This window comes from Vipera ursinii, assembly GCF_947247035.1.
Source record: "Vipera ursinii genome assembly, chromosome: 2".
Lineage (NCBI taxonomy): Eukaryota > Metazoa > Chordata > Lepidosauria > Squamata > Viperidae > Vipera > Vipera ursinii.
Genome location: NC_139513.1, coordinates 187,589,847 through 187,605,481, shown reverse-complemented (window position 1 = coordinate 187,605,481; position 15,635 = coordinate 187,589,847). Strand labels below are relative to the sequence as shown.

At 42.9% G+C, this 15,635-nt stretch overlaps 1 protein-coding gene across 7 annotated transcripts in view; it reads left to right on the top strand.

Moving 5' to 3' along the window:
• The window catches only part of GSK3B (glycogen synthase kinase 3 beta), a 174,677-nt gene that overhangs the window by 68,630 nt on the left and 90,412 nt on the right, over window positions 1-15,635 (top strand). For all 7 annotated transcript variants that reach the window (XR_014491719.1, XM_083356230.1, XM_083356229.1 and 4 more), the window contains one exon: window positions 416-499. Coding sequence is in view for 6 of the 7 variants with exons in the window: in XM_083356230.1 (XP_083212356.1) it covers window positions 416-499 (84 nt within the window). In the remaining variant the exon portion in view is untranslated. The remainder of the gene's footprint in view (window positions 1-415; window positions 500-15,635) is intronic.

Here is a 15,635-nt window from a genome sequence, read left to right as displayed (position 1 = left end):
CTAGAATGGATGCTTTAATTTAGATTCCTGCATTGACTGGAAGTTGGATTTAACAGACATAATCACCTTTTTGATTCTGTAAGCATTCTTTGCAGGAATTAATATATTGTTAAGACATATTTTCTTAGGAATTGAGAAATACTGGGTTAAACTTTCCAATTTTTCTGGTAATTTGTATGATGCTTTAATTTTATTTGAACCTATTTTGTTAACATATACTTTAAATGATTTAAAATACTGAGCATATTGTCTAAGTGCACTAAAATTTTCATACTACATAATATTTCAGTAAAAGTTAATGCAGAATATATTGTATCTTTTTTCAGACTGACAAAATGTATGAGCCTTATAGCAAATCATGAAGTGATGAGATTTTAGAAAATGACCTTTTAAATAATATCCTTTCTTTTTTTAGAATCGAGAGCTTCAAATCATGAGAAAGCTTGATCATTGTAACATTGTCAGATTACGTTATTTCTTTTACTCCAGTGGAGAGAAGGTAAGTTGAAAAAAATATATTCTAGAATGTCAACAGATGTGTAGAACAAATGCAAGCAACACACAAAGCACTTGTCTGTTTGAAAATTAATTATCTGACAACAAAAGTAGGGGGTGGCTGAATGCATACACATAATGCGTACACAAAAGCAGCATGTATTTTGTCAGGGCATGCAATCTTATTGCGCAAGATAACCCAGGAGTAAACACAGTAAACATGATGTATAGTAAATGGTGGTTTATCTTACGCTACATACAATATCATACACCAGGAATAATATAAATACATGAACTAATACAGCAGAATGCAACAAACCACAGTTACAGCAGGAAACGGAAGAACACATCAGCAGAGCCTTCCCTTTATAAAAAAGGCTGTTAAAAAGATACAAACCCTGCTGAGTCATTCCCATTATTACATCTTACATCACATAAGATTGTTAGCTGTGAAATTAATACCTTGACACTCCTCCCATTTAAAGTTAAACAGCTGTCAACCAAAATGCTTTTACATACTCTTGATGCTTGCCTGCAAATTGGCTATATTGTCAGTGGAACAATACAGCAATATAAATATATAAACAATATAAAGATGGAAATGGAAGAACATATCGGAAGCAGAAGCAAACGTGTAGATATAAAATATTGTAACGTCAGGGAGACCGTAAAAGATAAACTGATAAAGTTACAGCATCAGTTTATCTTTTACGGTCTCCCTGACGTTACAATATTTTATATCTACACGTTTGCTTCTGCTTCCGATATGTTCTTCCATTTCCATCTTTATACATGTGGCATTCTTCTCAAATATTGGCACAGCTTCTTTTACATCAATATGTACATCTCTTAGTAATTGGACATAACCAGGTTAATTCAGAACATGCTTCAGACAATGCTATAAATTCAGCTTAAGGTTGTTTTATGGACTTCCATCTGTTTACAGTGCCAGCAAACAATATCACAAACCATGAGTTTGACTTTCTGTCATGCATATCATTTGCCCAGTCACTGTTTACATAGCATTGTAATGATAAGCTATCAGATGGCCTTATCCTTAGCCCTAGGTTCATTGTACCTTTTAAATATATGAATATTCTTTTTGTCGCTAACCAGTGTTGTTGTTTGGGTGCTGAAGTGTGCCGACTCAAAATGCTAACTGCATTGGCTATATCTAGTCTTGACCATTGGGATAAATACAGTAAGCTACTTACAGCTGAATGGTACACTTATTGGTCACATTCTGTGCCGTCTGCTATATCATTCTGGAAGCTTGGTGTCATAGGAGTTAATACACTATTACAGCCTATCATATCATACTTTCCTAACAGCTGTTTTATTTTATATGTTTGGCTTAACACATATCCTCCCTGTTTTGGTTTTCTTATCTCCACACCTAGATAATTCTTTATTTCCCCCATGCTTTTTAATTGGAACTTCTTTTCAAGTTGCTTGACAAAGGAGTCAGCCTGGGAGTGATTCTTAGTAATAAAACACAAGTCATCAACATAAGTTAATAGGAAATATTCTGCGCCCTTATACTGTGCAGTGTACAAACATGAATCTGCCTTGCTGCTTCTAAAACCTGACTCTTTGAGAGCAGCATCTAAACACTGATTCCAGTTTCTTGCTGACAGTTTTAACCCATATATGGCTTTATTCAATTTATATATATATCCAGGATGCTTAGTTTCATAACCTGGAGCTTGTGTCATATATATATCTTCCTTTAATTCAGCATTTAAATATGCAGTATTAATATCAAAATGATATATGGTATAACTGCATGCAGCTGCTAAAGCTAATGCTGGCCTTATGGTCTTACCTCTTACTGTTGGTGCAAACACTTCATCATAATGAACATTTTTTTCTGTATGTAAATCCTTGCGCAACTAACTGTGCCTTATACTTTAGTTCATTATTGTGTAAAACCTTTTTATATACCCATTTACACCCCACGACCTTTTGTCCTTCTGTTAATCTCATAAGGGTAAACACCTGATGCACATTCATAGACTCCATTTCTCTGTCCATAGCCTCCTTCCATTTGTCCTGTTCTACTTTAGGCAGTGATAACATCCCTTGGTAATTATGGGGTTCATACCTTCCACTATACACTCTAACCCGACTTGAAGAGAACCGATCAGGAGGTACGCTTTCATTGCTACCTTCAGACCTCCTTGGTATCATCTGCTTGTGTGTTTCTGTGATCTCTCTCTCTCTCTCTCTCTCATTTTATTGGGTTTTATAGGATTAGGAATAAATTAGGGTCGAGGTTGGGGTTGGGATTTAGGGTGGGATTGGGATCGGGGTTAGCATTAGGACAGGGTTGGGATCAACTTTGGGATTATCCTCCAGTAACATTTTCAATATTTAGCAAACAGAATATTGTCTGGGTACATATGTTTAGCTAACAATAATTAATATAGTAATAAAGAACAGTAGTATGATTAGTTATCATAGACAGTATTAATTAATCAATGTATAACATTCTTCTAACTGGTATGTATTTAAAATAACATATTACATTCCTTTCTCCCTAGTTCGTTTTCCTAACCATTGATAGAAATTATCCCATGTTCTAAAGCAGGGGTCAGCAACCTGAAACAGTGAAAGAGCCACTCAGAACCAGTTCCCTCACAAAAGGAAAAACTGGGAGCCACAAAAAATGCGTGCGCATGCGCATACATGCACACATGCGCAGAACAGGGTTTCACTGAAGAATGGAGCCAAGGCAAGATATGCACCTACCCTGCATATTTGAATTGATTGGTTTAAATTTTTTAGTCCCACTTTTTTTTTGGACTGCACATGGCAGAGGACTGGGAGCCGCAGGAGATGGCTGAAAGAGCTGCATGCGGCTCCGGAGCCGCGGGTTGCAGACCTGTGTTCTGAAGTAAACTGAATCTTCTTTCTCTTTAATCTCTAAAGTCAATCTATCCATTTCTGCACATTCTACAATTTTCTTTTTTTTTATTGAAAAGTTTTAAAATACATTTTCCCTTTAACAATCCCCCCTCCCCCTCCCCTACCTATCCCTCCCTACCCCTACCCCCTTCCCCCCCCCCCCGACTTCCCAGAGCTAAGTACAGGGTATAAAAACAGAAAACAATCATAAACATCCATATGCTAACAACAATAAACTCTTAAATCTATCGCTCTCTAGCTCATATAAGATAACTACAAACAATATTAATATTACATATAAAAAGAAAGGAAGATTTATTCAAATGCTAAATGAAACTTTTTAGTCCCATATTTCTTCTGGATATATTCAATCCATTTTTTCCACTCCATAATATAGCGTTCTTGCGAGTGATCTTTCAAATAAGCCGAAATCTTTGCCATTTCTGCCAGGTCAGAAACCTTTAAAGTCCATTCCTCTATAGTCGGCAATTCCTCCTTCTTCCAATACTGGCCTATTAGAAGTCTTGCTGCTGTAATTAAATTCAACATCAACTTAGTGTCCACAACAGTAGCCTCTGTAATTATACCCAGCAAAAAGAATTGCGGACAAAACTTTATCTTCTGCTTGAAGATCTTCTGCATGTTCCACCAAATTTTTATCCAAAAAGCCTTAACCTTTTTACAAGTCCACCATATATGAAAATATGTTGCATCTTCATCACCGCACCTCCAGCATTTGGGCTGATAATTCGGATACATACTTGCCAGCTTTTTAGGATCTAAATGCCACCTATAAAACATTTTATAAAAGTTCTCTCTTAAATTTTGAGCTTGTGTAAATTTTACGTTCCTCACCCAAACCTTTTCCCACGTGTCCATTGTAATAACTTCGTGGATATTTTGAGCCCATTTTATCATACAATCTTTAACCAGTTCTGTTTCTGAGTCAATTTCTATCAATGCAAGATATATCCGTTTGATATGTGCTGGACCCTGATTTCTAATTTGCTTTATCAGATTTTCATCAGTCATTGTAAAACCAGTTTTCTGATCTTCTTTCCACCTGGCCCGTAGCTGGATATATTGAAACCAAGTTTGAATAATCTTCTCATCTCGCAAGAGGCTGTACGGTTTCAGACACCAAACATTTCTTTCCAGGCTTAAAATCTCCTTATACGTAGTCACATTATGTTTAAAACCAACATTTATATTTTCTATTGCGTGTTTTGGGATTGCCCACAATGGTATCTTACAATCTAGCTTATGTCTATACTTCTTCCAAACTCTCAACAATGCCTGTCTTAAAATATGCACTTTAAACACATTATCTACCTTCTTATCATACAACAAATATGCATGCCAGCCAAACAACAAGTCGTGGCCCTCAAGATTTAATAATCTCTCTTCACATTCTACAATTTTCTTGATTAATACTTCTTCATTTGGTAAGTTTTCATTTTTCCAATATTAGGCAAATACAATTCTCGCTGCTGTTAATACATGTAATATTCACTCTCCTTCTCATAGTTAGCTCCTAATATTCCTAACAAAAACAGTTCTGGTTTGAATTCTATCTGTTTTTTAGTCATCTTTTCCAACCATACATGTACAGTGGGACAAAAAAGTATTTAGTCAGCCACCAATTGTGCAAGTTCTCCCACTTAAAAAGATGAGAGAGGCCTGTAATTTTCATCATAGGTATACCTCAACTATGAGAGACAAAATGGGGGGAAAGAATCCAGGAAATCACATTGTAGGATTTCTAATGAATTAATTTGTACATTCCTCGATAAAATAAGTATTTGGTCACCTACAAACAAGTAAGATTTCTGGCTCTCACAGAACTGTAACTTCTTCTTTAAGAGGCTCCTCTGTCCTCCAGTCGTTACCTGTATGAATGGCACCTGGTTGAACTTGTTATCAGTATAAAAGACACCAGTCCACAACCTCAAACAGTCACACTCCAAACTCCACTATGGCCAAGACCAAAGAGCTGTCGAAGGACACCAGAAACAAAATTGTAGACCTGCACCATGCTGGGAAGACTGAATTTGCAATAGGCAAGCAGCTTGGTGTGAAGAAATCAACTGTGGGAGCAATTATTAGAAAATGGAAGACATAGAAGACCACTGATAATCTCCCTCGTTCTGGGGCTCCACGCAAGATCTCACCCCATGGGGTCAAAATGATCACAAGAACAGTGAGCAAAAATCCCAGAACCACACGGGGGGACCTAGTGAATGACCTGCAGAGAGCTGGGACCAAAGTAACAAAGGCTACCATCAGTAACATACTACGCCGCCAGGGACTCAAATCCTGAGTGCCAGACGTGTCCCCCTGCTTAAGCCAGTACATGTCTGGGCCCGTCTGAAGTTTGCTAGAGAGCATTTGGATGATCCAGAACAGGATTGGGAGAATGTCATATGGTCAGATGAAACCAAAGTAGAACTTTTTGGTAAAAACTCAACTCATCGTGTTTGGAGGAGAAAGAATGCTGAGTTGCATCCAAAGAACACCATACCTACTGTGAAGCATGGGGGTGGAAACATCATGCTTTGGGGCTGTTTTTCTGCAAAGGGACCAGGACGACTGATCCGTGTAAAGGAAAGAATGAATGGGGCCATGTATCGTGAGATTTTGAGTGAAAACAACCTTCCATCAGCAAGGGCATTGAAGATGAAACGTGGCTGGGTCTTTCAGCATGACAATGATCCCAAACACACCACCCGGGCAACAAAGGAGTGGCTTCGTAAGAAGTATTTCAAGGTGCTGGAGGGGCCTAGCCAGTCTCCAGATCTCAACCCCATAGAAAACCTTTGGAGGGAGTTGAAAGTCCGTGTTGCCCAGTGACAGCCCCAAAACATCACTGCTCTAGAGGAGATCTGCATGGAGGAATGGGCCAAAATACCAGCAACAGTGTGAAGACTTACAGAAAACATTTGACCTCTGTCATTGCCAACAAAGCGTATATAACAAAGTATTGAGATGAACTTTTATTATTGACCAAATATTTATTTTCCACCAAAATTTGCAAATAAATTCGTTAGAAATCCTACAATGTGATTTCCTGGATTCTTTCCCCCCATTTTGTCTCTCATAGTTGAGGTATACCTATGATGAAAATTACATGCCTCTCTCATCTTTTTAAGTGGGAGAACTTGCACAATTGGTGGCTGACTAAATACTTTTTTGTCCCACTGTATCTTAACCCAAAACATTTTTGCTTTAGGGCATGTCCACCAGATATGGTAATAAGTACCAGGTCTTTGTTTACATTTCCAACAATTACTTGAAGTATTTTTAAACATTTTCGCTAATCTTACTGGTGTCATATGCCATCTATAAAACATTTTGTAAAAGTTTTCCTTATATGGCACTGCTTTAGTTAATTTAATATTTCTATTAAATAGAAATAGAATAGTGACAGATTTTATTTTCCTGGGCTTCAAGATCAACGCAGATGGGGACTGCAGCCAAGAAATTAAAAGACGCTTGCCCCTAGGGAGGAAAGCCATGGCAAATTTAGACAGCACACTAAAAAGCAGAGACACCACCCTGTCAACAAAAGTGCGTATAGTCAAGGCTATGCAATGTATGGCTGTGAAATTTGGACCATAAGAAAGGCTGAGCGCCAAAGAATTGAGGCCTTTAAACTCTGGTGCTGGAGAAGACTCCTGCAAGTCCCTTGGACAGCAAGGTGATCAAACCGGTCAGTCATAGAAGAGATCAACCCTGACTGCTCTTTAGAAGGCCAGATCCTGAAGCTGAAACTCACTTTGGCCACCTAATGAGAAGGAAGGACTCACTGGAGAAGAGCCTAATGCTGGGAAAGATTGAGGGCAAGAGAAGAAGGGGACGACAGAGAATGAGATGGCTGGATGGAGTCACTGAAGCAGTAGGTGTGAGCTTAAATGGACTCCAGAAGATGGTAGAGGACAGGAAGGCCTGGAGGAACGTTGTCCATAGGGTCGCAATGGGTCAGATACGACTTCGCAACTAACAACAACAACAACAACAATATTTCTTTCCCATAGTTTTTTCCAATCTTCCAAATCTAAAGAATATCCAAAGTTCTTTGCCCATGTTATCATTGTTTCTTTTACTTGTTCTTCTTCCATCTTTAAATTTAGCAGAAATTTATAAAGTTTCTTAATCAACTATTCATTTGTTTTTAGCAATATTTGATTAAATTCTCTGTTCTTTATAGAATCCCGTTGTTTACTTATCTTTGTCATATCTCGTTTGAATTTGCAAATATGGCCACCATGCTAGATCAATACCTTGTTGTTGTAAATCTTGTCTATCTTTCAGTTTTCCTTCATTATCCAAGATATCTTTATAAGTCACGACTTTATCATAGTTAATTAAATTTGGGTAAGCTAAAGCTTCCATTGTTGAAAGCCATTCAGGTAACTTAATATAAATTTTCTCTTTTATTCTTTCCCATTCTGAAAGAAGTGCATTCCTTATAAAATGGTTTTGAAAATATCTGTGTGTTTTATTCCATGCCAACCAATTTGTAGGTCATGTCCCTCTAGGTACAATAGTCTTTTATTTCTAAGCGCAGGGCTTTTTTTCTCATAGAATGCTCAGAATGGAGTTCCGGCAACTTTTTTGGATGGAACCTTGTAGGGTGGGCAAGGCAGGTTGTATGACATGTGTGAGTTCCGGCACCTTTTTCTTTTACAAAAAAAGCACTGTCTAAGCGTTATCCATTCCTTAAGCTATGTTAAAATAGCTGCATGATAATATAGTCTCCAGTCCGGGAGTCCAAATCCTCCACTATCTCTGGCTTCTTGTAACATTTTCACTTTAATTCGTGCTTTTTTTCCTTGCCAGATAAATCTCAATATTGTTGCATTCAAGTCATCAAAAAAAAAAACCTTTTCCCAATTTTACAGGGATCATTTGGAATAAGAAGTGTATTTTCGGTAAGATATTCATTTTCACTGTAGCTATTCTACCTAACATTGACGGAGATTTTTCCAATTTTCCAAATCCAGTTTTATTTGTTTTAACAATCTTTCATAGTTATCTTCTTTTAGTGTTGCACATCTTGCTGTTAAATAGATTCGCAAGTACTTAACTTTTTTAACTATTTGCAGATTAGTCTTTTTTGTATGTTGACTTTTCTGTTTATCTGTTAAGTTCTTTGTCAATACTTTAGTCTTTTCTCATATTTTCAGACCTGCCACTTCTCCAAAGCTTTCTATTTTCTCCCAACAATTTAGTACTTGTTTCAAGTGGCTCCTCCAATATAAAAACCAAGTCGTCTGCAAAGGCTTGTAATTTATATTTTTCATCTTTTATCTCCAATCCTTTAATTTCTGCATCTTGTCTAATATTTCTACTCAATATGTTAATATAAATAGCAATGGGGATAATGGACATCCCTGTCTTGTACCTTTTTTAATGTTAAAATTTTCTGTATAGTCTCCATTTAGAATTATTCTAGCAGTTTATTTATGGTAAATTGTATGGCTAGCATTTATGAAGTTTTTCCCAAAATCCATTTCCACCAACTGCTGGAACATAAATTGCCAATTTAAATTATCAAATCCTTTTTGTGCATCAAGGAATATTAGTGCCATCTGTTTCCCTGGATGGATTTCGTACTGTTCTAGCAAATCAAGGATCATTCTTAAATTATTTTTTATCTGTCTTTTAGGTAAAAAGCCTTTTTGATCTGTGTGTATAAATTCAGTCAAGAATTTCTTAATTCTTTCTGCCATTGTCGAAGCAAAAATTTTATAATCTACATTTAATAGCGATATTGGTCTATAATTTTTTATTTGTGTGAGATCAGTGTCTTCTTTAGGCATTAAGGTAATGTTAGCTTCAGTCCACGAGTTTGGTATTTTAGCCTCCAAAAGGATTTCATTACACAGCTTTTTCAAAGTCGGACTTAATATATCTTGTAATGATGTATAAAATTCTGTGGGAATTCCATCTGAACCCGGAGTCCTATCCTTTTTTTTGCCTTTTTATGGCTTCTATGATCTCCATCATTGATGTCTTTCCATTTAATATATTTTAAATATTCTCCGGAATTTTTGGCAAGTTGCTTTTTTTAAGTACAGCTGTATTTTTTCTTTAGAAATTTCTTCTGCCTTGTAGAGTGTCTCATAATAATCTTTGATTATTTTTTTCTTTGCGTCATTTTGGAACTGTAATTCTCCTTTTGAATCTTGTAGCTTATTTATCATTCTTTTTTCTTTTTATTTTTTCAATCTATGCTAACCATCTCCCTGGCTTATAAGCATTTTCAAAGAAATTCTGTTTGGACTGTTTAATCTGTTGATTAAACAGATCTTATCTGTCTCTGATCTCTTGGTCTTGTTCCTTCTTCTGAGTACGTATTTTTGACTTCTTCCTCCTCTGTTTGATTAGCCGCTCCTTCAACTGCAGTTTCTTCTTATTACTTGGGTTCAGGATCACCTCTTTGCAGAAGTGCTCTATGATTGTTGAAGAACTCCGATGCTTTAAGTGGTGTGTCCAATCTGTATCGTAATTGATCTCTGGTATCGTGGACTTGCAGAAGTCGAGGCAGGAGCAGAGGAACCTTTTTATCCCAGTTTGGATAGATTTGAAACACACATCTTTGTCTTTACTTCATATATTGTAATCCACCAGGTAGCCAAAATGGCCAAATGTTATAATCCAATAGGCTCGTATTAGTTAGGAGAGGCAATCCAAAAAAGTAGTTGCAATAGAAAAAAAGGAGGAAAAATAAAAAATAAAAATAGCAGCAGGGCAAAAAGAAGGGGGAAAAAGAGGGGGAAAATGCTCCAAAAGGAAAAAAAGGGACAAAAGTGTTAAAATTATAATCCACCAAATTCTGTTCTAAGCAATTCCTTAATTTTCAATTCTTCTAAAGCAGCTTGTTATAGTTCCAAGACACACTATTTGTAATCCAGGGAAGTCAGATGGCTCCAAATTCTATTTTATTATCTTGTAAAGCCCCGTAAAACAAAAAGACAGTCTTTTCTGCAGCAACATTTTCAAGGACTTTCAGATAAGCAATGTCTGGGCATACAGCCAAAATTTTAATCTTAGTAAGCTCCAGTCAAGGGAAGCTGGACGTAGTTCTTAATTTCATCACAAGGTAGCACTAGAGGTCCATTCCCAGTACATTTGAAAAAAAAAAAAATAATCAGTAAAAGTAAATAATCAGTAAAAATAAAAGTAAAAGTTTAAAAGATTTTAAAAATAAAAATTGTAGTGACTTCCAAACAAAAAGCAACCACAAAAAAAATCTATAAGAGCAAGAGCTTCCCAAATTGTCTTATGCCTCAGACAGCTTTAGAATATAGAAGTTTTTAATTTGCCAAAAAGCTTAAACTGCTGCTTATGTTTGGGGGGGGGTAAGAAGAAAGAATTCCACCCCCTCCCTAAAAGTAAAGGCATCGCTCTCAAGCTGTAAAAGAGCTATTTGCCAATCTGGTATCCACTTCTAGTGAGAAAGGAGAAAGTACCGTATATACTTGAGTATAAGCCGAATTTTTCAGCCCACTTTTTGGGCTGAAAAACTCCACTTCGGCTTATACTCCAGTCAACAAAAAAAAAAAAAAGAATTTACCGAGGACTTGCGCGCGGCCGAGGCTTCGGTGCTTCCCTCCAGAGGAAGAAGGCGCTGGATGCAGCCGGCTCTGCGGGGAAGGGGGAGCGGAAAAGCCGCAAAAATGGTAGGAGAGATGCTGACTGGCGGCGGCCTCGGAGGAGGCGGAGGGGGAGGAGGGAGGGACGGTTGACCGGGCGGGGGAAGGGGGGTGGGCCAGAAGGAAAAGGGAAACTCATCCCGCAGAGCGGTTGCGAAAAGAGGGAGGAGATAAGCCAGCCCGGTACCTGGATCCGCTTCCTGTGTCTCCTCCGCTCTGCCATGATGTCCCCGTTTTGGTCTCCTGGTGACGTGGGGCTGAGCCGGAAAAGGGGGAGGGGGAGACCGAGGGAGGAAGGAAGAGAGAGAGAGAGAGAGAGAGACGGAGCCAGCGTCAGCCAGTGGGCTCACGAGGGGCAGCAACCTCACGAGAGGCCACGCGCAAGCCATTAGGACGCGCGCGAGCCCTTGGAGAGGCAGGGCGGGAGCACAGTCCGGCCGCTGGGCTTCCTTTCCCTCTTGTCCGCTTCCTTTCCCTCTTGTCCGCTTTGTCAGCACCGGCAGCCTTCCGCTTTTGCCGCTTTTGTGAGTGCGTGTGTGTTTGTGGCCCATCTGCAAAGCTGCCGAGGAAGGAGAAGTGGAGGAGGCAGTGGCGGCGGCGGAGGCGGCCGCAGCACCGGCAGCCTTCCGCTTTTGCCGCTTTTGTGTGTGCGTGTGGCCCATCTCCAAAGCTGCCGAGGAAGGAGAAGTGGAGGAGGCAGTGGCGGCGGCGGAGGCAGCCGCAGCACCGGCAGCCTTCCGCTTTTGCCGCTTTTGTGTGTGCGTGTGTGTGTGTGGCCCATCTCCAAAGCTGCCAAGGAAGGAGAAGTGGAGGAGGCAGTGGCGGCGGCGGAGGCAGCCGCAGCACCGGCAGCCTTCCGCTTTTGCTGCTTTTGTGTGTGCGTGTGTGTGTGTGGCCCATCTCCAAAGCTGCCGAGGAAGGAGAAGTGGAGGAGGCAGTGGCGGCGGCGGAGGCGGCCACAGCACCGGCAGCCTTCCGCTTTTGCCGCTTTTGTGTGTGCGTGCGTGTGTGTGTGGTCCATCTCCAAAGCTGCCGAGGAAGGAGAAGTGGAGGAGGCAGTAGCGGCGGCGGAGGCGGCCGCAGCACCGGCAGCCTTCCGCTTTTGCCGCTTTTGTGTGTGCGTGTGGCCCATCTCCAAAGCTGCCGAGGAAGGAGAAGTGGAGGAGGCAGTGGCGGCGGCGGAGGCAGCCGCAGCACCAGCAGCCTTCCGCTTTTGCCGCTTTTGTGTGTGCGTGTGTGTGTGTGGCCCATCTCCAAAGCTGCCGAGGAAGGAGAAGTGGAGGAGGCAGTGGCGGCGGCGGAGGCGGCCGCAGCACCGGCAGCCTTCCGCTTTTGCCGCTTTTGTGTGTGCGTGTGTGTGTGTGGCCCATCTCCAAAGCTGCCGAGGAAGGAGAAGTGGAGGAGGCAGTAGCGGCGGCGGAGGTGGCCGCAGCACCGGCAGCCTTCCGCTTTTGCCGCTTTTGTGTGTGCGTGTGTGTGTGTGTGGCCCATCTCCAAAGCTGCCGAGGAAGGAGAAGTGGAGGAGGCAGTGGCGGCGGCGGAGGCGGCCGCAGCACCGGCAGCCTTCAGCTTTTGCCGCTTTTGTGTGTGCGTGTGTGTGTGTGGCCCATCTCCAAAGCTGCCGAGGAAGGAGAAGTGGAGGAGGCAGTAGCGGAGGCGGCCGCAGCACCGGCAGCCTTCCGCTTTTGCCGCTTTTGTGTGTGCGTGCGTGTGTGTGTGGCCCATCTCCAAAGCTGCCGAGGAAGGAGAAGTGGAGGAGGCAGTAGCGGAGGCGGCCGCAGCACCGGCAGCCTTCCGCTTTTGCCGCTTTTGTGTGTGCGTGCGTGTGTGTGTGGCCCATCTCCAAAGCTGCCGAGGAAGGAGAAGTGGAGGAGGCAGTAGCGGCGGCGGAGGCGGCCGCAGCACCAGCAGCCTTCCGCTTTTGCCGCTTTTGTGTGTGCGTGTGTGTGTGTGGCCCATCTCCAAAGCTGCCGAGGAAGGAGAAGTGGAGGAGGCAGTAGCGGCGGTGGAGGCGGCCGCAGCACCGGCAGCCTTCCGCTTTTGCCGCTTTTGTGTGTGTGCGTGTGTGTGTGGCCCATCTCCAAAGCTGCCGAGGAAGGAGAAGTGGAGGAGGCAGTGGCGGCGGCGGAGGCGGCCGCAGCACCGGCAGCCTTCCGCTTTTGCCGCTTTTGTGTGTGCGTGCGTGTTTGTGTGGCCCATCTCCAAAGCTGCCGAGGAAGGAGACACACAAAGACACACAAAAGCGGCAAAAGTGGAAGGCTGCCGGTGCTGCGGCACCTTCCCGGAACAAGCAAACGCTGAAGAAAAAACGCTGTCGACCCCGGCATCTTTTGCGGGGATTTCCCATTTCCCGTTGCGAAACCAGCCGAGCCCAAGTCCACCCTTTCTTTTTTTTCCACGGCACGCTCGGTGCCTTTCCCACGATCGTGTCTCCTTCTGATCTTACGCAAGCTTCCTCGATTTCCTGGTGTGCGTGTGTGTGTGTGTGTGTGTTTCTTTCTTATTCCTCCCTTCTCTGGTGGTTGGAAAGGCGTGTGACGCGCTTCGACAACAACTCTGCTGGCTCTCTCGGTGGGAACCTCCCATCCTCTATATACCCCCATTTCGGCTGCTTCGCAAACTGCTTCCTCCACCCCACCCCACCCCACCTCACCCCTCCCCGCAAAAGATGCCGGGGTCGACAGCGTTTTTTCTACCCGGAACAAGCAAACACGCAGGCAACCCTGCACTATTCAGCTCAGTGAAGTCACGCTTGGTTAAAAAACAGATTTAATAATAATAATAAGAAGAAGTTGGGCTGATCAAATGTTTCAATAATGACTGAAGGAGAGCTGCTTGTACCTTGGTCTTTGTGCTGGTGTCTTGACATGCCAGTGTTTTTATTTATTCCATTTATTCCATTTGATCAGCCCAAAGTACAAAAACAAAAAACAAAAACAAGGTCTAGTTTCACGGCGATGAGCGACCGGAGTGCCAATCAATTAGTTAACAGACTTCATCAGTTCCAAAATCAAGATCACACCGGCAAGCTTTGTCAGTTGTCACTCGCGGCAGTACAAATACACTAGTACGGAAAGCTGCCGTTCACTTTTGGGGGGAGGAAAAAAAAACACAACAACACCGCACGCTTTAAAAGATTGGAGTTTTGCAGCCTTTTTTCTCGGGGCCGTCCGCCACCTTTAACTTAAGGCTGCGCTCTCGATTTCCTGGTGTGTGTGTGTGTGTGTGTGTGTGTGTGTGTTTCTTTCTTATTCCTCCCTTCTCTGGTGGTTGGAAAGGCGTGTGACGCGCTTCGACAACAACTCTGCTGGCTCTCTCGGTGGGAACCTCCCATCCTCTATATACCCCCATTTCGGCTGCTTCGCAAACTGCTTCCTCCACCCCACCCCACCCCACCCCACCTCACCCCCCTTTTTCCAAACATTTTGTTTGCACCTCTGGGCCAAGCACGCAACTCCGAAAACGATCCCACCACTGGCAACTCCCTAGCACCGTAGGCAAAAACTAAAGTCGAAGCCACACCTGACAATCAGGGAGGGGAGGGGAGGGGGGGAGGAAGGAGGAAGAAACCAGCGCACCCTTCACCCTTTTATTGTCGCAATCGAAGAGGCAGGAGAATGCGGGGTGGGGAGGGGAGAGAGAGAGAGTAGAAATCCCTATTTTCGGAGCTGAGAAGTGCGGCTACAGCAGTCGCTAGAGTTCCCCCCAAGGGGGCGGAGAAAGAAGAACTCTCGGAGCGTTTCTTTCGTAAATACGCGCGCGCGCAGGCACACACTCGCCCAGCCGCGCACTTCGCCCAGCTTCTCGCGGGGAGTTTGCAAGCCCTTCGTTTCTCTTCAGGGCCGTCAGAAGGGCGAGCAAGTCTCTGCCCTGCCCTGCCCTGCCGTGGGGGTGGGGAGCCAAGCGCGCTTGACGTTCCTGGAAATGAGAAGGGCCTGAGGAGACTGACACCAACCCGAGTGCCCAAGCGGGTCTTCTCAGCGTCAGGCAAAGTAGCTCACATGCAAAACAAGCCCGGCAGAGGAGCCGGAGCAGCTCCGCTGCTGGGGGCGCATCTCGGCCGGGCCTTGCAGGATCTGGGCCGGGCACCTCTGCTCGCTGCTCCAGCTCCTCTGCCAGGCTTGTTTCGCGTGCGAGCTACTTTGCCGGCTGCTGCTGAGGGAAGATCTCTGGAGAGGAGCATAAGGTGAGCTGCTGCATTTCCCAGCCTCGGCTTATACTCGAGTCACTAACTTTTTCCATTTTGGGGGGGTAAAATTAGGGGTCTTGGCTTATATTCGAGTCGGCTTATACTCAAGTATATACGGTATTCTCACCCAGATCAGCTGTTTGCTGCCGCTTTAAGATTCTTCGTCCCTCCCCCTCCAAAAGGAGGAAAAATTTTACACACTTACAAAAATTAAAAATGGATATAATTTGTCTTCAAGAAACCCATATTAGGAGGCAACATACCAAAATTTTAGAACAACCAAAAATCAGCAAACTTTACTTTGCAACATCATCTCAAAAGAAAAGAAGAGTAGCTTTTTATATCAAAGAAAAGATGATGCCTAAACAAATTTATGCAGATGATGA